Source organism: Martes martes, assembly GCF_963455335.1.
Source record: "Martes martes genome assembly, chromosome: 17".
Classification (NCBI taxonomy): domain Eukaryota; kingdom Metazoa; phylum Chordata; class Mammalia; order Carnivora; family Mustelidae; genus Martes; species Martes martes.
In genome coordinates this window covers 12,986,232-13,008,934 of record NC_137905.1, presented here as the reverse complement: position 1 = coordinate 13,008,934, position 22,703 = coordinate 12,986,232, and the positions used below count along the sequence as shown (strand labels likewise).

General features: G+C 43.6%; 1 protein-coding gene across 2 annotated transcripts; it reads right to left on the bottom strand.

Moving 5' to 3' along the window:
* Positions 1-250: 250 nt before the first annotated feature.
* On the bottom strand, positions 251-20,964 carry LOC308358609 (ATP-dependent RNA helicase DDX19A). 2 transcript variants are annotated; one of them, XM_080828871.1, is made up of 12 exons: positions 20,805-20,964; positions 15,482-15,530; positions 13,348-13,398; positions 12,161-12,296; positions 8,878-8,970; positions 7,249-7,351; positions 6,752-6,866; positions 4,746-4,923; positions 4,152-4,389; positions 3,449-3,611; positions 2,778-2,969; positions 251-2,383 (listed from the first exon to the last, which is right to left on the bottom strand). In XM_080828871.1, exons 1-12 carry the CDS (start codon positions 20,859-20,861, stop codon positions 2,322-2,324), a joined length of 1,437 nt encoding a protein of 478 aa, XP_080684997.1. In that variant the 5' UTR covers positions 20,862-20,964; the 3' UTR covers positions 251-2,321. The 2 variants fall into 2 exon arrangements, with proteins under 2 accessions (XP_080684997.1, XP_080684998.1); XM_080828872.1 differs by lacking the exons at positions 13,348-13,398; positions 15,482-15,530; positions 20,805-20,964 and adding an exon at positions 11,794-11,854 and having other exon boundaries at positions 268-2,383; positions 12,161-12,222.
* Between the last annotated feature and the right edge of the window lie 1,739 nt (positions 20,965-22,703).

Sequence of the window (22,703 nt, the reverse complement as noted above, 5' to 3'; positions counted from 1 at the left end):
CTTCTTGCCCACCTCTCTTTTCCAAACCGCACTCCCACCTCCAGCTTGCATCCACCCCTCACATACTTGCAGCCACTCTCTTGCACCTGGTGACACCTGCAGGGACACCCAGCCCTTCATTCACTCACATCCCTTCCCAGTGGACCCTTTGTATTCTCATTCCCTGGGGGCATGGACTCCAGCCCACACCCACAGCTCTGCCATCCATTCACTCTCGGGGACAACCCGTAATAATCACTTGCTGCAAATAAACAGGGAAAAACATTTAAAGATCTATAGGAATTTAGAAGATTTACTCCCCAACAATTGCCACCACAGGATACATGAGTAAATAATTTATAATACTGGGATGAGTAGAGGATACATTGGGGTTTATGACACAGGGATGAGGAAGACTCTTCTAGCCATGGCATAAATCCAGATTTCTTAAAAATGAAATCTGAGTAATATTAAACTTTTGCATAATATTATGAAAATTAGTTTATAAAGACAAATGAGGAAAACATTCACCACTCAAGATAAAGTCCAATTTCCTTAACATAGCGGTGGCTTAAAATCATTAAGGGCTGACAATTCAATAGTAAAGTGATGAAGCAAGAATGGGTAGTATCCCAAAAGGCAAAAATACGAATATCCAATAAACTGAAAAAGTTTGCCAAAGCGCACTAAATACAGAATGCAATGATGTCATTTATTTTTGCTACTCAAACTGGAAAATTTGTAAAAATTGACAATAGAGAGGATTGGCCAGCAGGAAAGAAAATAGGTACTTCTGTATCACTACAATAATGTAAATTGGTAAAAACTTTTTGGTAGGGTAAATTGGGAATGGATTAAAATCATCTAAGTCTCCTCTCTCTGACCCAGCACCAGGACTTCCAGGAACAGATCCTACAGCAACTTTCACAGGGCAGAGGTGAGTGAGGCTGCGAGCCGTGGCACCGTGGCCACCTCCCGCACCTGTCACTAGAGAAGCCACGAACGCAATGCATATGCCTGTGTGCTGGACATGACACATGTCGAGATAACGCTACTGAGTGAAAAGGCGCGGTGCGCTAGAGCCTGAGTAGGATGTTCACATTTTTGTAAAAACTTGGATATGTAAACAGAAGGAAATATTATTGAATGTTCATCAAAATGCCAGCAATGGTGATTCCAGAGAGGCGGGGAGAGACAGCACCTGCTCCTTATGTATGTACACACACACACACACACCTTTTTTAATGAGCATGTATTAGTCTAATTAGCAGAAAAATACAAATAAAAATGAATCATGATTAGTAAAGCCTTTCATAATTACCTTAAAATTTCTGAACATAATGAATGATGGGTATAGCTCGAATTTATCTGTCCTTATGCATATAGATGACCTCTGAGTTAAAGTAGCCAACGGATCCACTATTACAGATAAAGAGCACTATCAGAGTTTCCACTTGGTCCTAACTTCCTTTCCAAACGCTGCTGCTCACCTCCAGGCACAGCGTGACACCCCGGAGATAAGACCCAACTCACTTGGCCAGGTGTGTGTCAGAAACTCACCTGGTGTCTCCTGGGTGCCACGACCGACCACCCGTGCCTGCGCAGACACAGCAACGGCAGCAACAGGAAGGCCTAGATTCTGAAAGGGTCCACCTACCCTGGCCAGACCAAGCCCTCTGAAGATTCACTGACTTCCGTGTTTCTCTCCAAATCAGAGATTTACAAAAGTACCCAAGATGCTCACCCGAAGAGAAACGGACAACCTCTGGCACTGGGAACAGAAGTAAAAGGGGTCAGCTGAAACGTCACTGGATTTAGAAGGAAGATGGCCCCGAGGGCAGGAGACATTGGCAGCAGGTCTCCAGTAAGGGACCGAGAAGGGGGAAAGCTCACGGGTGTCTCTGTTGCTGCTCCCCACACTCCATCTGTGCAGCGGGGCCCGCACACCTGTGCTGTGAGGTCTCTCTCGCACTCTACATCTACCATTTCTGCAGGGGCAGGAGACTGGTCCTATCACCCCACCGACAAAACAAGCAGGGATTCCTAGGCTCCGCGATTATCCATAGCGACTAGATTATTATAAAGATGGGGAAAAACCATGGCTTAAAAGGGGGAAGGGGCAGGGGGAGGACTACTTATTCCAAAATGCAAAATTTTCCTTCTACCTTCCCCCATCATTTGCACAATTTTTGTCGAGTCCAAACGTAATTTAAAATGAGGTAGGTAGTTTCTTCTTCTCTGCGTTTGTCTTTGTGGTGACTGTCGAGGCCTGTGCCGTGAAAGCACTGGTCTCCCATGCAGGCGGAGTGCCAGGGGTGGGCACTGGTGACTGGTGGAGCGTCTCAGTTGGCTATTTTCTCAATCTCATCCAAATCATCCGTGTCCAGTCTTTCTATTTTCTTATCTGGGGAGGAAAATGAGAATTCAGAGAGCAATCAATGCGGGCCTACTGTGGAGACACACACCTAGGAAAGGGACAGCACGGCAGAGAGAGAGGAAACACAGAGTTCTGCCCGGCCTAGGAACAGGACCATACCTCTGGCCACAGCAGTCTTGCACTTGACCCCAGAGACTCCCGGTGCCCAAGTGAGGGACAGAGAGAGCCCTAGGTCCCTCGGCCTGGCCAGGGGGGCACAGTCCTTTGCATCCCTGACCCTGAAAACTTGCCAGGTGTGCTCTTTGAGAACTTCCATATTGTAGGGAAGGAGGGGACTGTGTGTCAAAGACACGGGCCTCTCTTGGGGCCATGGGAGAACCGACCCTTCCCCCCTCCCTGGGGGCCACTCCCAGGCACTCACTAAAATGCTCCTGGATTCTGTTGAGGATGTTCATGCTGTGCTTGCTGTCAACCATGTTCACTGCCAGGCCCCTCTTGCCAAAGCGGCCCGTGCGCCCGATCCGGTGCAGGTAGGTCTCGTTGTCCGGGTTCCCATCCTTGTCCACGGGGAGGTCAAAGTTGATGACGACAGAAACCTGTTCGACATCAATACCTGCATGAAAGGCAGGTGGAGAGCAGTCAGGACGGGAGCTGAAAATCACTGCCAACCAAGTGAGGCCGACACACACCAGCTTCGGGTGGAAGGAAGAGTCTGGGGCAGGCCGGCTCTGGCATTCGGGGACCGGGGGCACGCAGCAGAACCCAGGGGGAAAGACAGAACCTAGGCAAGTGCTGACAAAATTATGACCTCAAGAAGAGACCCTCTGCTAGACACAAGGATCAGAAAACGCAGCTGAAACCTCCGTGGGGGCCCCAGAGAGAGCAGACACCGTCCCGGGCCAGTGAGCTGCTGCTCTATGTCCTTCCAGCCCATCGGCACCTCTGGCTTCGGTGGCAGTTCTCCTGTGCTGGGGGAATCCAGTCTCTCCAGGAGAGAACCAAGCCCACGTGGACTCCCCCAAACCGGCGGAGCGCCCCGTACAGGACTCCCTGGCTACCAGGGCCTGGCGGTCAGACACATTCTCTGCTCACCGCGGGCACACACGTTGGTGGTCACCAGCACCTTCTCTTTGCCCTCTCGGAAGCGCTCGATCACCGCAGCCCTCTGCTCCACCATCATTTCGCCACTCAGCAGCGCCACCTGGTGGCCTTCTTTGGAGAGCTCTGCTGCCAGCCAGCTCGCTGTTTTGCGGGTCTGGGGAGAACAGAATTGTTTTAAACGAACAGACTTGTTAAAGAAAAAGATAACAGCAAAAAAGTGGCTTGTTGCCACGAAAAGTACATGAAGACCTGCTGAGTTCAGTCATCAGGATAGGCTTGCCAATTTCAAAAATACTTCTAGCCCTGTCATTTTTTTAGATGAATTACTTAAATCATCTTAGTGTTCCGCTAGGAAGAGTGTGGTGTGAGCCAAAAGTCTTCATTCCCAAACAGTCTATATTCTTAATGTTTTATATAATTATTTCGTTGGGTGTTATTTGAAGTTTTTTTCCAAGTTATCTCTTAAGAAGTGGGACCAAAGAAGGTTCAAATCTTCACAGTCTTTCCCTCATAAACTCGTTAAGTCTGAGAATACTCCCTGGGGCAGGTGGAGGTGATTCATCATTTCCTTTCTGGCCACACAGGGCAGCTGGCCCGCCTCAGCACTGAGGTGGCGCTGGCTGAGAGGAGGGGCAGGCACACCCTCCAGGGCCGCTCCTCACCCTCCAGGGCTGCTGCTGCCACTGCTACTCACATGGCAGAAGATCATGGCTTGAGCGATGGTGATGGCCCCATATAGGTTACACAAGGCCTGGAACTTCTCATCTCTGTTATTGCACAGCACGTAATACTGCTTGATGGTGTCCAGTGTCTCCTCCTCGCGCTTCAGCTTGATAATGTTTGGGTCTGGGACCACTTTCTGGGCAAACTTCCAGACAGAGTCTTCGAAGGTGGCAGAGAAAAGCAGCATCTGGCAGTTCCTGGGCAGCATCCTGCAAGGGAAGACCCAGGTATGGGGCATGATCCCGAGTCTTTTCTGGAACGAACAGAAGACAGCGGCCCGGGGCTTGCATGGGCTACGTGCCCAGGAAAACAGCAAAAGGGGGAGGAGAACAGCGGGGAAGAGGTGAGAGCAGCCGTGGGGCAGGAATGGGGCTGGGGTTAGATTCCCTAAGTCTCCTTCCTCAACCCCAGCTCAGTGCTGATGAGGAAGTGGCCCATCAAACAAATGCTTCTGGAGGTACTAGAAAAAGAACCTGACAGGACCAAGAAGAGGTGTTTGAAGGAAAAGGAGAAGATGCTGCAGCTCAGGAGGCTGAGAAGTTCCTCTTGACTCAAGTGTTCCTACCTCTGGATGCGGATGCTCTGATCTTGGTGGCCCTGAGTAGCTATCATCACGTCAGCCTCATCCAGAACAAACACCTTGATCTTCTTGGGGTCAATGAACTTGAGCTTGGCGCACCAGTCCAGAACAGTCCCAGGGGTGCCAATGACAATGTGCTCACTGATCTTCTGACCTCTTTCCACTGTGGAGACAAGATGTTTTCTGTGGGGATTTCCATGGCAAAACCAGCTTTGGAAATCAAAGCTTTGCCCATCCTTCCAGAGTTAGTAAAACAAGTTAACTCCAGATGTCAAAACACATACACAGGAGTGTTATCCAAAAGTCTTGGGTTCTTCTACTATAAAGCAGGCACAAGGGCACCCATCTTAACTGCATCGTGGTCAGGATTCAATCCTCTGCAATGAACTCTCAATAAGCATCATATCTCCTTCCTGCTTCCTCCTGTGATTCAACATCATCCCACTCATTCTCCTCAACATCACTCTTACTCACTTCCCACCATACATTCACTCACGGTTCATAGGTTTTTCTTTAGTTGGTACTTGTGAGTCCCAGGACCCTGGCCCACTGCGTTTTTGCTTTGTTAGACATTCTAATATGTAGACAGTTTTCCTAAGTACAAATTCTCTGGTTTAAAAAACATATTACTTTCGAATTATAGCTGGTGGGAGCTGACCTGGTACAACCACCTATCAACATTACTAATGCGCAAAGCCTGTGACCAATACTCCATGATTAGGAATTAACCCTGTTGTATATTAACATGTGGGAAACAACACATATGCAGGGATATTCAAGCATCAGAAGGTAATTAATGGGGGCATCTGGGTGGCTCAGTGGGTTAAGCCTCTGCCTTCGGCTCGGGTCATGGTCCCAGGGTCCTGGGATCGAGCCCTGTATCAGGCTCTCTGCTCAGCAGGGAGCCTGCTTCCCCCTCTCTCTGCCTGCCTCTCTGCCTACTTGTGATCTCTCTCTCTGTCAAATAAATAAATAAAATCTTAAAAAAAAAAAAAGAAAGAAAGAAATGAAAAAGTTTGAGAACCACTGCTCCAGGCAATTATAAACTGCTTGGGTCAAAGGGAGGTCTGTCTGTAGTTTTTCTAAGCAATGCCAAACTGCTTCCAGAATATAACTATACCATTGTATACTCCCTACCAGGAACGTATGGGCATTCCAGTTTTTGGACATCTCCATCATCGCTTCTCGGCCTTTTGGCTAAGATCAAGTGTGGACATCTCCATCAATACTTAGTATCATCAGACTGCTTCACTTCTGCCCATCTGAGAGGCATACAGTGGTTTTAACTTAACATTTCCCTGATGATAAATGAGGCTTTTGTGAAGAGTCTGTTCAACCGGGCCTCTTTTACTATTAGACTCTCTCCTTATTTACACCGCTTACTTTTTCCTTACTGACTTATAGTTTTATATACTGTGATAACTTTCTAATGAACCATTTTCTACCTGCCCCTCCTTTCACTTTACTCCATGTTCTCTACATTACATTCTATAAAATACATGGGAGAAAAAAATGGTGGAAGAAATGTGGAAGGATTTCTGGTTTTGATAAGACCAAGTTATCCGTACGTGCTCCTAGTTTACTCTTACTAAGGCTGTGCTTGTTTTTAAACAAAGGGATAGGACTCCAACCTACCATCCTCACACCTACTAATCCCTTGTTAGTAATAAGCAGCTTTAAGAACTCTGCATGCTGAATTCAAACCCTGTTTTCTCTGGGAAGAACGCCAGACTTTAAGAACTCCATGACTCATACAAAGATTTTTTTACAACAACTCAAAATCTTCTTTTAAGAGTAGAAATGAAAAAAAAAAAAAAAAAAAGAGTAGAAACGACTGTTAAATAGCAAGTTTAAAACAGATTTCCCGAAAGTGATGCAGTGGGCCCTAAGCTCAACTGAACCGGAAAATTTAATACTATCATACCTTCAAAATTCAAACACCCAACCACCCTGTCCTGCCCACTGCTTCGGTCTTAGCCCTTTATACTCACATTTATTGCCTCGGACAGCATAAGCAAGCTTCAGTTCTGGATGAAACTTGCCCATCTGCTCAATCACTTTTCCTGTTTGAAGCGCCAGCTCATATGTTGGGGAGAGGCACAAACACTAACAGGGAGATCATAAAGGTTGAGTTTAGAAGAGCCTTTCAGTAATAGACAACAGGCCCTAAAGCAACAACATGCTGACCTTACTGCCACTCAAAAGTACAGGGAACCACATCCTTTCCAACCATGCCCACTTTTCACCTGTAGGCCCAAACCTACAACAGGGAGCCCTGGCTGGGGGGATGCCTTTGGAAGCCACTGTTTAAGACTGCTGCTTCTGAATGAATTCTACCCAGACTGTGGCCTAGTGCATGACCTGGCTCTGCCTGAGCCACAGTAAACATTTAGACCCCTTTAGGGGCACCACCATTAACCCCCCACTGTATGGCACTGCCTTGCTCAGGGCAGGCAAGCCAGGGCCCTCAGGATCCCCCAGCCCTCACCTGGGGGTATTTCTCTGCTGGTTCCACTCGGCTGAGCATGGCCAGGACGAAGGCAGCTGTTTTACCAGTACCCGACTGAGACTGGGCAATCAGGTTCTGGGGGCTGGATCAAGGAAGAACAGAACTGAAAATAAAACTGTTTAAACACAATACGGTATCAAAAGTTCTTTTTGGGTGGTAGGCATGCAGAGCTTTCTCCCTTTAGTCCAGGTTTTCTGCACTGAACACAATGGTATATTTTTTATACGCTGTCAAAAAACTGCTTAAATATTAAGGGACATAATGATGTAGATGCGTTCACGCCAAGAAATCTTCACTCTAGATTCCAGCACAGCCAGAGTGCCCTAGTTTTGTACCCGAGGGGCCCCATGGAAATTAACACTGCAAGTAAACTCTGTGCTGAGGCAAATCCCCGGAGGCATTTTCTCCTGAGCTATAATGCCTCTCTAGGACTTGGCTCCCTCTGTGTGTTCCCTTTCCCTTCTTTACGAAAATATAAGACACCAAGTCAAACAGATGCTTTAGAGGGAACTTCCACATTTTATTTAACGTAACCCAGTCAGGGAAATGGGTAGAATTTTTGTCATTAAATAAGAAAAATAATGGAGTTGAATGGAAAAGTTTACTACATAGAGTAGGATGCCAGTTTTCTACTGCTAAAGTTTCTCTCCTCCTCTGCCCCTCCCTGCACTCACTCATGTGCATGATCTCTCAAATAAAGAAATAAATCTTTTTTTAAAACCCCAAATTTTAAAATTGCACAGAATAACAACATTAGCTCTCTTCATCAGTTTTGTTTGTTTTAAAGATTTTATTTCAGAGAAAGAGTGTGGACACATGAGCAGTGGGAGAGGGAAAAGTCGACTCCCCACTGAGCAGGGAGCCTGATGTGGGGCTCAATGCCAGGACCCTGAGATCATGACCTGAGCCGAAGGGAGCCACTTAACCAACTGAGCCACCCAAGTGCCACTGTTTTAAAGATTTTATTTTTTAAAGTAATCTCTACACCCAATATGGAGCTCGAACCCACAACCCCGATATCAAGAGTCACATGCTCTACCAATTGAGCCTCTGCCTTTGGCTCAGGTCATGATCTCAGGGTCCTGGGATCGAGCCCCGCATCAGGCTCTCTGCTCAGCAGGGAGCCTGCTTCTCCCTCTCTCTCTCTGCCTACTTGTGATCTCTCTCTGTGTCAAATAAATAAATAAAATCTTAAAAAAAAAGATTTTATTTATTTGAGAGAGAGAGAGAAAGTGTGTGCATGCGAGTGGGTAGGGGAGTGGGGAGAGGAGCAGAGGGAGAGGGAAATGGAGAGAGTCTCAAGCAGATTCCATGCTAACCGTGGAGCCCTGTGTGGAGCTGGACCTCACAACCCTGAGTTCATGACCTGAGATCGCAATCTGAGCTGAAACCAAGAGTGCGATGCTTGACCGACTGAGCCACCCAGGCACCCCATCAGCTTTTACTGTTAAGTGGAAAGGCAGAAGCTGTACCAAATTTCAAATGACTCTCTGCACTTGCTCAAGTGGTTTTCCTGAAGAAACATGCTGTCCCAAACATCCCATCTTGTTCTCAAGAAGAGTTAACAGTTATTGGTATAAGACACTCAACCAAATCCTGCATACTCACGGCTCAGCAAGCATCATGGGTAATGCATTCTCTTGTATCTTGGATGGTCGATTGAAGCCCATGGCATAGACTCCCTGGAGAAGCTGTGGTTTCCTAGGAAGCCAGGGAGAGAAAGAATGGATTCCTAGTCGCTCAAACTGTTTTAAAAGCCTAGAATTTTAGCTTTCCCTAATCTAGCAAAGAACGTTTCCTATCTTTGTCAGACATATTTTTCTAATGCCTTAAAAATATCTAAAATGAAACCAAGCCACCATCTTTTCCTACTAAATCTTAATCTGCAACTCTTCTTTTAAGGTTTTATTTTTATTCATTTGACAGCACAAGCAGGGGGAGCAGCAGGCAGAGGGAGAGGGAGAAGCAGGCTCCCCACTGAGCCTGATGCAGGGCTCGATCCCAGGACTCTGGGATCATGACCTGAGCCGAAGGCAGAAGCTTAACCGACTGAGCCACCCAGGTGCCCCTTAATCTGCAACTCTTGTGCAATTCCAAAAATACAGACTAGCTTCAGTTCTTGGAGAAATTCATGCTTTCAGCAGATCCACAAATATGACTGGCCTTGGAGGACAAATGTTCCCTGAATATTGCAAGAGTGGTATGTATTAATTCATATCAATCTTATAATTTGCATAAAATGAATTATAAAAGACATAGTTAAAAATATACTGCTACTATACCAGTAACATACAGAAGTCCCCTTACGGAATGAGATTCAGTTTTAATTTCTTGAAGCAGATGTTAAACTGAACCACAGTCATTTTGTATTCCATGGTCCTTTTAAAGCCGGCCATGCAAATACTCAGGACAGTCAAGAAATAAGAAAATTGCGGTACCTGGTGGCTAGGTTGTTAAGCGACTGCCTTCGGCTCAGGTCGTGGTCCCAGAGTCCTGGGACTGAGCCCCGCATTGGGCTCCCTGCTCAGCAGGAAGCCTGCTTCTCCCTCTCTCACTCCCGCTGCTTGTGTTCCCTCTCTAGCTAAACAAAATCTTTAAAAAAAAAAAAAAGAAGAAGAAAACTGATTCAACCAGTTTCTATTACCTGATCTACAGTAAATAGGTAGGAGTGTTCAATTACCATACTTAACTTTCCAAATGTTCATATTTAGTTATTATGTCTAGTCAAAAATGAAGAATAGGAAAGCACCAGCTTATGTAAGTAGATGCACAACAAATATCAAATTCAAGTTGCTCTTCCTTTTGTTTTTTAAAAAAAAATTATTTATTTATTTGACAGAGAGATAAAGAGCACAAGTAGGCAGAGTGGCAGAGGGAGAGGGAGAAGCAGGCTCTCCACTGAGCAGGGAGCCCATTGTGGGGCTCGATCCCAAGACCCTGGGATCATGACCTGAGCTAAAGGCAGAGGCTTAAGTGACTGAGCCACCCAGGTGGCCCTCAAGTTGCTCTTCCACTGCATTTACAATTAGCTCCCTGCTACCTCCACACTGACAGGGTGTTCAACAAAAATCCCACCAGACTGTAAAGAAGAGTCAAACCGAGTCAAGACTTCTGTTCTCTGAGCCCTCCTTGGAGTTAACAGGCTCTCTAAATGGCAAATTCTTCTGGCCTATGTTGGTTCTCAGATACAAAGACCTGAAAGCATAACCTGTGGTGTCTTCTGTTTGGAAGAAAAGGCTATGAATCTCGGCAGATTTTGATTTGGTTGCTAAGGAAACAAAGTCACAACTGATGAAGATCCAAATGATCCAAGAGCTTCTGGTGGTTCATTATTTTTCTCTTATTTTGCAGATTAATTAAAAAATTTTAAGCACAAAAACAAAGCAAGGCCACTTAAGTTTCATTTTTTGTTTCCTCTAGCCAACAACTACTAAATCAGAGAGAACTTGACTTTTCAGAGAGAACAGTTCCTCACTGGTTGGACTGGGAGCTCAAGTCCTTTAAATGAAATGGGGTTTAAAAACCATCAATCCTTGGAAAAGCAAACTGTCGCTTCGGGAAACAAAAGAGCACAACTCGCTGCCCTGATCTAGTTTATAAACAGAGGCAGAGATGACAGATTTGGTCAATGAAGCCCCTGATGGAGGGAATACACATAGAAAAATATAATTTCCTAAGAACATTTAAAAAAAAGCCATGCTTTAAAAAACTTGTTCTTAGCTATCACTTTAGTAATGAATTGATTTGGTTTTAGTTAGCTCTCATAGTTTAAATGTCTCTTACTCTAAAGCAGTGGTAATAAGTTGCCAAGAATGTAGCCCTTATTTGCCCATAGTGGGCATACTATAGATTTTGCTGATTAAGGCAAAGAATCTATTAATTCCATCACTTTTTTTTTTTTAAAGATTTATTTATTTGACAGACAGGGATCACAGGTAGGCAGAGAGGCAGGCAGAGAGCGAGGAGGGGAAGCAGACTCCCTGCTGAGCAGAGAGCCCAATGCGGGGCTCGATCCCAGGACACTGGGATCATGACCTGAGCTGAAGGTAGAGGCTTTAACCCACTAAGCCACCCAGGTGCCCCAATTCCATCACTTTCTTATTCACCAGCTATTTTCTGTCTGTGATTCCGGTCCTGGCAGGCAGTAAGAATGGTAGTTATGTCTTATGTTACTCATGATACCCAGCCCAGTAGCATGTATGTAAAACAAGGATTCATAAATACTTCCTTACTAATATGCTGAGAGAAACAAAAAAACTTGGTATGACCTTCCACAATTCTGCCTTTAAAGTAAAGAGATGTTAGAAGTCATTCTTAGCACAGTGCCATAAAAGTGCTCCCTTGTGGCTTAATTCTGGGTTCTGAATTGGTTTTTGTTTTTTTGTTTTTTACGTTCCGGAATACTGAAGGCTGCTTTCCACCGTAGGTACTAGGAATCCGGCATAGGCTCTTTTGATTGATTATGTAAAAGCAGATAAAGTGTTCTCAAGACCGTAAACCCTGTAGTCTAACAAAAGGGCTTACCTAATAAGAAATGTTCCTGACATCCAGAAATCACCTGTCAGCCAATATTTTATTGAAAGTTCTAAGAGCATAAAAGAAAAAAGACTTTCAGCTATGATGAATAAATTTGTGGCATTTAAAAATCCCTCCCAAGAGGAGGAGAACTGGGTAGCCAAGAGACAAGGGTGGGAGAGAAACCATCACCATAAACTTTTCCATACTTTCTCACTTTTGAATCATGTGAATTATTAACTAATCAAAGAAGTGAATACATTAAGATTCTTAAAAATAAAGGCAAAAAGTAAAATTCCCCAAAAATCTCTGAGATGCTCAGTTTTAGAAAGGCGGGACCAACAAGGAACAGCTGTTCCAGGGAACAGACACTCACAGTCGAAGCTCCTCAAAGGACTTCACGGAGTAGAGTGGGGAGTTAGGGTCCCGCTGCAGGACTTCCACCTGGTTTGTGTTATCCACCAGGTTGCTTCGGATCAGCTTGTTGAGTAAGGACTGGGCAGCTCTGTCCTCTGTCGGGAAGAAACCAGCAGATCGCCTTCATACTCATTTGGCAAACCCACCCCCATGAAATCTCTCTTTCTCCCTGGCTCTGCACCAGCACCTGGGCCGCTGAGCACGACTGGAGAAAAACAATCACACCGACACCGACAGGTCTCGCTTTAGATTCTTGACCACCACACTCAGTTGGGCTGCCCTGCCCTGTAAGTCTTCTCGTTTCTACTCTCTACTCATTCACTCTTCGCAGATCTCCACCTCCACCTCTCTTCTCATCCCTCCTCCTTCTCACTCATCTGATGAACCCGCGTCTTCCTTCACAGAGATGTACAAGTGATCAGAAGCACCTCAGACACTGCAGTAACACACCTACACACCCACCTGCTTTGTGTGCATACTCTGTGTTCCCTCTGGTAACCTGGGAGGAACAGCCTGTGCTTAAGGCTAACACCTGCATTGGTGCAACAGGTCCCAGCCTCTCTTGCCTATAAGGATATTTCTCCTGACACTAACTATGTCTTGCATTATCAGCTTCCCCTTCCACTGGAACGTTCCCCCACTGCATGTGCACACATTTTAACATCTCATTATGAACTTACTTCTTCCTTTAGTCCCCATCGCCATCCAGTTGCTGTCCTATTTCTCTACTCCCCTTTATAGGACATTCCCTGGAAAGGCTGTCTACGCTCATTGCCCCCACTTCCTGCCCTCCCCTGCTGCCAAATGTACACTGAATAGGCTTTTGTATTTAGCCTCTGCACTTGAAACCTCAAAGGCCCTTGTTGAGCACACCAGTGGCTTCTACGCTGCTAAATCAAGTGAACAATCCATTTTTATATCTCCCTAATCAATTTATTACCTATATTTGACTACCTACTTTTGAAACACTTCCTTCTTCTGGTCTCTGGATATCCCTCTCTTTTGGTTCTCCTTCTACCTCACTGACTGCTTCTCGATCTCCTTTGTGATTCCTCCACATCTCTTTGATCTAGTGCCTCTGTCTCCAGAAAGGCAAATCTTGGGTCACATGTTGTTTCCTGCTACAGAGTTTTAAAAAGTAATTACCTTTCTCTTCTTCTTCTGTTTTCTCTGCAGTGACATTGGTTTTAATAACACCTACACAAGAAAACAGGTGTCATCATAAAGGCAAATTTCAAACCCATCTGAAAGGTGTGACAACATAAATACCGAATCTTACATAAGTGATCAAAATGTAAATATTTGGCATTTCTTTATATTTAATGGGTTTTTATTCCTAGAAAGCACATAAGAAAATTTCAACTTTCTAGATATGTTGGCTGACTTCATACTGATCAGAATATGTCACCTCTGACTTGCTTATCCTATTTTAAAATATACTATTATTTTAGCAAACACAATTAAAAGGAAGAGGTAAAATGATCACTTTTTGTGATTACAGGACTGTAAACCTGCAGGACTAAGTATAACTTAAAAACGACTAAAATAATATATCTGAGCAAAAGATAAAAAAGTACAGAAGAAGTAAATAGAAATCAGTAGCTTTCGTAAATACAGAAATATAACTTAAAAGATCCTATTTATAATAGCAATTAAAAAGATGAAACCCTGCACCCAGAAATAAAGTTAACAAAAAATATGCAAGACTTATATGAAGAAATCTTTAAAAAAGTCATAAAATAATGCAAAGACTATAGCTAAAATGCCAATAGATAAATTAAAGTGGAATTCTAAGATATTCAATTAACCCAAAAGGCAGGAAAAGAGAGGTAGAAAAATTATGAAAGACAAATCAAATAGTAAAACTGCTTAACTAAACCCACCATATCAATTTTAACCCACCATTTATATTAAATGTAAATGGATACAAAAAATAAAAGGCATCCAAATTGGAAAGGAAGAAGTAAAACTGTCAATATTTCCAGATGATATGATATTATGTACAAAAAGTCTCAAGATGCCATCAAAATACTGTTAGAACCAATAAATGAATTTAGTAAAGTTGCAGGATGCAAAAATTGATACACAAAAATCTGGCGAGTTTCTGTACACTAATAATGAATTATTGGAAAGAGAAATTAAGAAAAAAAATGCCATTTACAATTCCATTAAAAATAATTAAATACCTAGGAATAAATTTAACCAAGGAGGTGAAAGGCCTGTGTACTAAACACTGTAAACATGAATGAAAGAAACTGAAGACACAAATAAATAGGAAGGTTTTCCTTATTCATGAATTGGAAGAATACTGTTAAAGTGTCCATATACCAAAAGCGACACACAAAATCAGTGCAAATCCTATCAAAATTCCAATGGCATTCTTCACAGAAATAGAACAATTTAAAAATTTGTATGCAACCACAAAACTCCTGAACAGCCAAAGCAATCTCCGCCCCCACCCCCCAAAGCAATCTTGAGAAAGAAAAACAAAGCTGGAGGCATTATGCTCCCTGGTTTCAAACTATATTACCAAGCTATATAATTAAAACAGTATGGTACTTGTATAACAACAGACACATTGACCAATGGAATAAACCATGACCAGAAATAAACCCATGCATACACAGTCAACTAATGTATGACAAAGGAGCCTAGAATACACAACAGAGAAAGGACAGTCTCTTCAGGAACCAGTGTTGGGAAAAATGGAGAGCTACATGTAGAAGAACAGAACTGGACCGCTATCTTAACCACACACAAAAATTAACTCAAAATGGATTAAAAACTTGAAGATTAAGTTCTGAAAACTTCAGAAGGAACCAACCCTACTGACATCTTGATCTCAGATTTCTGGCTCAAGAACTGTGAGACAAGAAACTTTGACTGTTTAAACCACTCAATCTGTGACCTGGAATGGCAGCCCCACCAAACTAATAGAGAGTAACGACTGGCTAAATGACAGTCCTGGACAAAAAGGAGGCCTTTTACCTGTTTACACGCTGAATTTTGAACCCAGATTAACTTTTCAAAAAATTAAGTTAAAAATGTAAAGAAACACTACCAAAAGAACAGTGGCAGGAGCCAGAGACTAGGTAAAATCTGTAAAACTAATGTATCCTCTTCAGCAACGGAACTGACTGGCTCTCAAATACAGTGCCGTCATTTGCGAAACATTATGCTAAGTGAAAGGCCTTTTCACGCTGCAGCTACTACTGCAAAGCAGGAAAGCAGGAGAGCACGTGTATAGTGTGTATCCACCTAGTAGTTACAAGTGACTCACCATTGGTATCTGGTTTGACTTTTTCTTCCTTGATTTGCAAATTACTCATCTGAATGGAAATAAAAGGAAACAGAGTTAAGCAAATGACCCAATCAAAGGAAAGGAAGTCCCTTGAGCAAAGAGAAGTTCCCTAGTGAAAGTCTAGTAGCACCTATATTCAGGGAGTTGTCCTGTTCAAGCAGAAATCCTACAAGGTTGGGTGAAGACATCATTTCACATCTTCAAGAACCTTAAAAGGGGAGGGGACTAACAGAGCAGATGGGAAAAAAAAGTTTTGTTTTGTTTTAAGATTTTATTTATGTATTTGAGAGACAGAGATAGAGAGAGAGAGAGAGAGCGAGCGTGTGCGCAAGGGAGGGAATACAAGCAGGGGGAGTGGGAAAGGGAGAAGCAGGCTTCCCGCTGAGCAGGACCCTGGGATCATGACCTCAGCTGAAGGCAGACGCTTAATGACTAAGCCACCCAAGCGCCCCAGATGGGAAAAAAGTTTGACAGCAGTCTCAAACCTCTACTTTTCTTTCAACTTATGCTCTTTCTAGAACATCTGCCTTCATTAAATACCTATGATAGCTTTTCAATGGCAGACACACTCAGTTTTCCTTCTCGATACGGTAAAAAACAATACCATCTCAGCTTTTAGTCCTGAAACCCAGGCTGTATTAATGCAACACTTAGCAAATAAATTATAGCCTTCTTTCCTGCCTTATCAACCACCTCCACTATGACTTAGGTAAAAAAGTTATTTTTTTTAAAAGATTTTATTTATTTAGTTGACAGAGATCACAAGTAGGCAGAGAGGCAGGCAGAGAGAGAGAGAGGGGAGGAAGCAGGCCCCCTGCCGAGCAGAGCCCGATGCGGGGCTTGATCCCAGGACCCTGAGATCATGACCCAAGCCAAAGCAGAGGCCTAACCCACTGAGCCACCCAGGCATCCCAAAAAGTTATTTATTTTTGATGAAAGACTCCACAAATTCATATTCCTGATTTAGAATATTTTGGAAACTTGAACAAAAGGTTTTTTTATTTTGGCCACTAGTCCTGGTCAATGCAAACTTGCTTACTAAGCTACAAATGAAAGTGCAAGCAGACCAATAATTTATACATTTGTAATGAAGTTTCCGATCTCATGAGAACTATTTTTCCACACTCAAGGTATTCTTAAGAGTAAGTACAGACATGGGTATTATAAAGGTATGTTAACAGGTTCTGAAGAGCACCCCCAATCCAGTGCTAGGCCCCAAGCCCTTCCTTCAAAATGATCCCTCAACTGATGCAATCATTCATTATCCTTATGATGACTACCACTGTTCCCTGAGGACATTGAGAAATACTTCCTCCTCCATTCCCCCTCTCCGCAACTGACTCTACTCTTGGTCTTTGGGAGAAATCCACCCTCACACAGGAATATTCATCTCCTCTCTTTAAAACCAGGTCTTCCAGAGAAAAATCAGATCAACACACTACTGCAGATAGCCACCTTTTCCCTAAGGCCAATGGGAAAGCTGGCACACAACAGAGAAGGTATTTTATACCAGAACTTATCCACTGATTAACCCCTATTTTTAGGCTAATACACAGGGATCCACACAAGCTGACTAATCTTGGGATGGGCTGAAAATGCAAATGAGGCAGTCTGGAATGCCCAATTCAACCAGGCTGATTAGTCTCAAAGCCTACTGGTGAAAAAGAAAACCGTAACCAAATCTACTGTATTATAATTTGTTTGACAAATATATGTGCTAACATAAGATGACAAGCTTAGAAGCTAGAGAAATCTAAGAGTTTGTCAGCATTTATCAGGCTGTATTCAAGGGAAAAACTACCGGCAGATGAGTATTCCTGTCTTGAGATGTAACTCCACCAAGGGAAAGAGGCAGGCCAGTCAACTCCCATTCTCCTTCATTCTGTATTCATCTTCAGTGAGGACCGTTCTGATTATTAATCATGCCTCTCACAGAAGGCAGTGTCCTTGACACTGGACACAGATTTTCAGTTATGATAAAAGCATCTTTCCCCTATCCAAACTAACAGAGTAGCTCCTGAAGGGTGGCTAACGAACGTTCTGTCAGTCCCACCAGAGTCCCTGATCCATGAAGGGGTGAACTCTAAGGCACTCAAAGACACTTCAACGAGGCTTCAAGATCTACCTCTATGACAACTCTAACTGCAAAAGGGTCAGATTATGTCTCTGAAAGATTCTTAGGGTTGCCTTTGGGTTTTTGTTTTTGGCTGATCAGGGAAAAGAAAGGAATTAAACTGGTGATTTGGCCAAAAAGAGGCAACAAAGGAAGCCATTTGTGTTGGAAGAGATGACAGTGACAAGTGAACTGGCATCAGGTCCTTTCTACTAATTCAAACTCTCAGAACTTTTTATCAGGGTTCCTAAAACTGCAACCAAACTAAACTCCCCGACCTCTCCTTCCCCTCCAAACCTGTTTTTATATGTAGGGAAGACTCAAGGCATATCCTTGACCACAAAAGCTTAAATCAAACAAAAATCCTCATGGTGTATAAATGTAAAATCTTTATCATTGTGCTTTCTCTGTCCTCTTCTCTGTCATTTTCATCTACTACCTGTACACTTGAGAGCACAGTCACATAACCTAATTATCATGAATTATTCTTAAGCTAAGGTACACAAGTCTACATGGTAAAATAAAAAAAGGGGGGTAGTCTTCCCCAACTAATAAGAAGCAGTATTTTGTTTTAAAGATTTTATTTTTTTAGACAGAGAGAGAAAGAGAGAGCTTGTGCAAGCAGGGGTTAGGGGCAGAGGCGAAGGGAAAGGGAGGGAAGCCCAAGCTGACTCTGCTCTGCACTCCAAGCCCGACACGGGGCTACATCCCACAACTCAGAGGTCGTGAACTGAGCCGAAAACTAAAAGTCGCACACTCAAATGACTGAGCCACCCAGACGCCCCTAGGAAGCAATGTCGTAACACATTTATTTATACCAGCTTCCTGAGAAGCAGAGTGATTAAAACCAGATACCAAGTATGTTTAGACCTACATTTACAATATTCATAGTATCACAGCTAGATTAGAGTCATAGGCTTAAAAAGATTTGAAACCAACTATCTTTTAGGAAAGCTCTGGTGTGAAATAGTGGATTTTAAATCCTCCTATGCCAGAACCTTAACCTTTGTCATACTCTCTGATTTATTTGTGGGTAACAGCCTGTTTTATTACTTGCCCTGATTCTTCTCCTGACTCCAATGCCACATTTCCAAATGCAATATTGGTGCTGCGCAGAAAACATAACACAGCTAACAGTTTCCTATCCTTAGAAAAGCCAGCTTGCAAGGCTGGCCCCTGTCCCGCATCTGGGGTCTTAGACTTCTGAGGGGTTCCCACCATTCCTAGAACTGCTGAGGGGTTTGCTATGCCTAAACTGTTTGTAAAAACATGTGATTTATGTTAAACACCTGCTTTCCTTCTCCAAGTCTGGAATTTTGGTACACACTAGGCAGAGGGTTAGTTTGTGACAGCAACCTCTCCCCCCATAAGAACCCTGAGCACTGAGTCTCTAAGGAGCTTCCCTGACAATACTTCACATGTGCTGCTACAATTAGCTGAGGCAGGGCTTAAACTCAAACTAAGCTGAGTATGTAAGTCCACTAAGAGAGGACTCTTGGAAGCTGGTGCCTGGTTTCCTCCGGACTTTGCCAGATGTGCCTTTTCCTTCTGCAAATTTTGCTTTGTATTTTTTCATTGTAATAAATCATAGCTGTGAGTACAAACATATGCTAGGTCTTGTGAGTCTTCCCAGGAAATCACTGAACCTGGACTATTCCTGGGGATTCCCAACACAGGTACCTACCACGAGACCTCCTTACCTCAAAATTAAAAAAGCCAAACCTGAACTCAACATCGTCCATATAAAATGTGCCCATCCTCCCACTTCCCTAGTCCTGTTATTAGCATTTAACTAATACCACCTGTGGGCTCCTGACTGCAAACAGCAACCTTTGCCTTTTTCCTAAATCCTGCTCGTTATAACGCCACAATTCTCTTGAATCCATCTCTTCATTGTCACTTCCACCAACCAACAACATAGGCCCTTTCTGGGCTAGACTGTCACAGTGATTGCCTTTCCTTTGGACATCACTCCTTCTAATATTCTCTGTAGTTCGATAAATCTTGACAGCTCTCAGATCTAATCTTGTCCAATATCCTCCCGAAAAATCCCCAAATCAACCAAGCTAAGTCTCTCCTCTTTAAGTTTTCAACGAAAGTTGCAAAGTACACTATACAGTATTTTCTGTTCAGCATCTACTACAACCCATAAACTGAAGTTGTAGCAAAAATGAGTTCTGATTCTTGCTCTCTAGACAAGTCCAGCCCCTCTGAGCATTTTCTCCCAAAATGCCATTCACCTCTCTCTTAAATGACTCATTCTCTAAAATCCATTTGAAATAAAAACTTCTTCATAAGGAATTTCGCTATTTCCTACTCATAAACGGCCTCCTTCCACTCAGAGATCACTTATCACATTATTCTTACCATTTTCACAGCACTTCCCACATTCTCACCTTCCTAACTAGACTGTAAAGATTCTTTTTATACTCCACTGGATTTAGCCCGTAACATTTGCTGACAAACTGACAATCCTCCCAATGTAATCAAGGATGACTGGGGAAAAATATGTAACTTAGCCATTAAAAAAGTTATATAAGACTTCAGAATATCAAACAAACACAAACTATCAAAATCAATTATCATTATCACTAAACTAACCTTAACTAAGATATCAGAACAGAAAGCCAGTTTACACTCTAATTACCTTAAGTTGAATGGGTCTTCATTAATCAAAGAACCAGTATATGAAATAAAACGTCACTTCAAACATCAACGAAACAATTTGAAGGGCCTCCCGCTGACATCTGCACTAGACTGAAACACTAAATCTGAACCTGAATCTGTTATTCTTCAAAGAGCTACAAACTGCCAACCATGTTAAGCACAAACCGAAAAACAATGTTTAGCACAGAATCACTCAGAAAACAGACAAGAGAATTAGCATCTAAATTTCCCTACAAACCCCACCCCCGAAAAGGAAGTGCAACAGAAAAAAAAGCATACAAAGTGGGAAAAAAACTTGCTACAGGGTAAAAAAGTCTTTAACCCGCCCAGATGAACAGAACAAGGCCGACGTTGGTCTCTTTCGCCCCAGGCGCAAATCGGGGCTACGCGATTCCAGGCAGCAAACTCTAGGGAGATGTGGGCCACAAGCCTGCCCAACCCGGGTAGGTAGCTCCCTGGACTCGTATCAGGGTTCGATCGGGCCCCTGCTATGTTCGCCCCGCGGGAGCTGAAGCCACTGACCGACTTGACAGCCGCTTCCTGCTCGTCCACTGCCAGGGCCCACGAGTCGGTGGCCATGATCCGGCGGGAAGTGAGGTCGACTCGCTAAAGAATTCACCACACGCGCGCCAACACCAGTCCTGAGTCCGCTGTCTCCGCGAGAACCTCCCCCACGAGGACCGGAAGCGGCTTGACGAAAGTGACGTCAGTTCCTGCCCGGCGCAAGGCGTCACTATTCCGCGCCGCGCCGCGCGTGTTCTTTAGCGTCGCCTCTTCCGGTCGTTTGCTGACGCGTGTCTACCGCGGGCGGGAGCACCGTTGTCGCGCCTTGAAGTCCCCAGGCTCTGCGAAGTCAAAGTCTTAGTCCTGGCTTCCTTGCCTTACTTCACACTGAGGTAACCCATGCTTTATTTTAAACCTGTCACGTGTCTCTGAATTCTAAAGACTTACACAAAGGTAAGTCCCATGAGAATGCTGTAGACGGCTGGTGTCTGCTGTTAACGTGGTAGCATGTAAGACAAAAATCAAAACGAAACCAAGAGCCGTTAGACGCCCCCCGTAATTCCATCACTCCGAAGAATACACGCAGCAGCGTTTTATTTTTCTTCTGGGTCCTTCCAGTTTTCGTCCATATGCATCAAAACACGGGTGTTTTACATAGACAACGTACGCATACAATTTTAAATTTGACCCTTTTATTATATGGCTAAGTATTTTTTTCATGTTATAGTTATCGATTTCACGGCATTATAATAGTCCATTAAATTCATGTCACATAAATTACCTAACTCCCCCTACTTCTGTCACCTTGGGGATGTATAGGTTGTTTCCAACGTTTTATCGTTTATACTCAGTGAACATCTCCATCCCATCAAAAATCATCTTGTTTGCTTTTGGTTCGCTTTCTGCCTCTCGCCTCCCACCCCAGAATGTGAATTCTTCGAGCAAGAGCAAACATTTTATGTCTTACATAAATGTGTGGATGAATAGGTTAATAGAGATTTTAGTTAGAAATGTATTACTTTAGGACATCTTTTTAAAAAGATTTTATTTATTTATTTGTGAGAGAGAAAGAGAGTGCATGAGAAGACCTAAGGTTCTGAGGGAGAAGCAGACTCCCCACTGAGCGAGGAGCCTGATTCCGGACTCCAGGATCATGACCCGAGTGGCTTAACCAACTGAGCCACCAGGCGCCCACTTCAGGACATTTTTAATTGCAACATTTATGTCAAAATGTGTGAATGACTTGAATGCTTTGCAAAAGAGGATACCGTTGTGGTGAGTAAGCTCATGAAAAAGAGCTGGAAATCACTGGTTATTAAGGAAATGCGAATCAAAGTGAAATGCAAATCAAAGTCACCGCACAGAGATACCACTGCATATTGGTAGAAAGGTTAAAACTAAAAATTGACCTACCCTGTGTTGGTAAGAATGTGGAATGTTAAAGAAATATTCAACGACGTGGTAGAGATGGCAAGGCACACAGGATAGGTATAGGGAACTCTACAGTGAGATTTTTTGGTGAGGGTGAGATGCAACATGAGGGAGAGGGAATTTATAGCTGAGGAGCGGGGTGGTGGTCGTAGGGAGTGGTCAGTGGATTGAAAATTACTAAGAGGAAACATAAAGGTGTAGGGTAATTCTGTTAGTGGAATTCTAACCTAACAGGATTCTTGCTGATGAATCAGACCTCACCTGGGGGATGGTGCTGTCAGATACTGAGGTGGCCAGATACCAAGTGTTGGGGGGGGGGGGTTCTTGCTGAAACTGGATTTTACAAGGAATGCACAGATAGGCTTAGTAGAAGGTTCAAGAACCTGACTAAAGTTTGGTCATGCAAAGAAACTTTGTCAGGAGCAACTAAAACTCTCAGAAACTTCTGCAGAGAATGTAAAATGGCACAGTGGTTTTGTGTGTTAG

Bases quoted from the DNA above. Each gene is read 5' to 3' on its own strand.
- LOC308358609 (XM_080828871.1), bottom strand. From the start codon at position 20,861: ATGGCCACCGACTCGTGGGCCCTGGCAGTGGACGAGCAGGAAGCGGCT. The intron at 7,352-8,877 runs GTGAGTATGCAG...TCCTTGATCCAG, and splicing joins CCCATGATGCTTGCTGAGCC to CCCCCAGAACCTGATTGCCC. The intron at 4,390-4,745 runs GTAGGAACACTT...CTTCCCTTGCAG, and splicing joins CAGAGCATCCGCATCCAGAG to GATGCTGCCCAGGAACTGCC.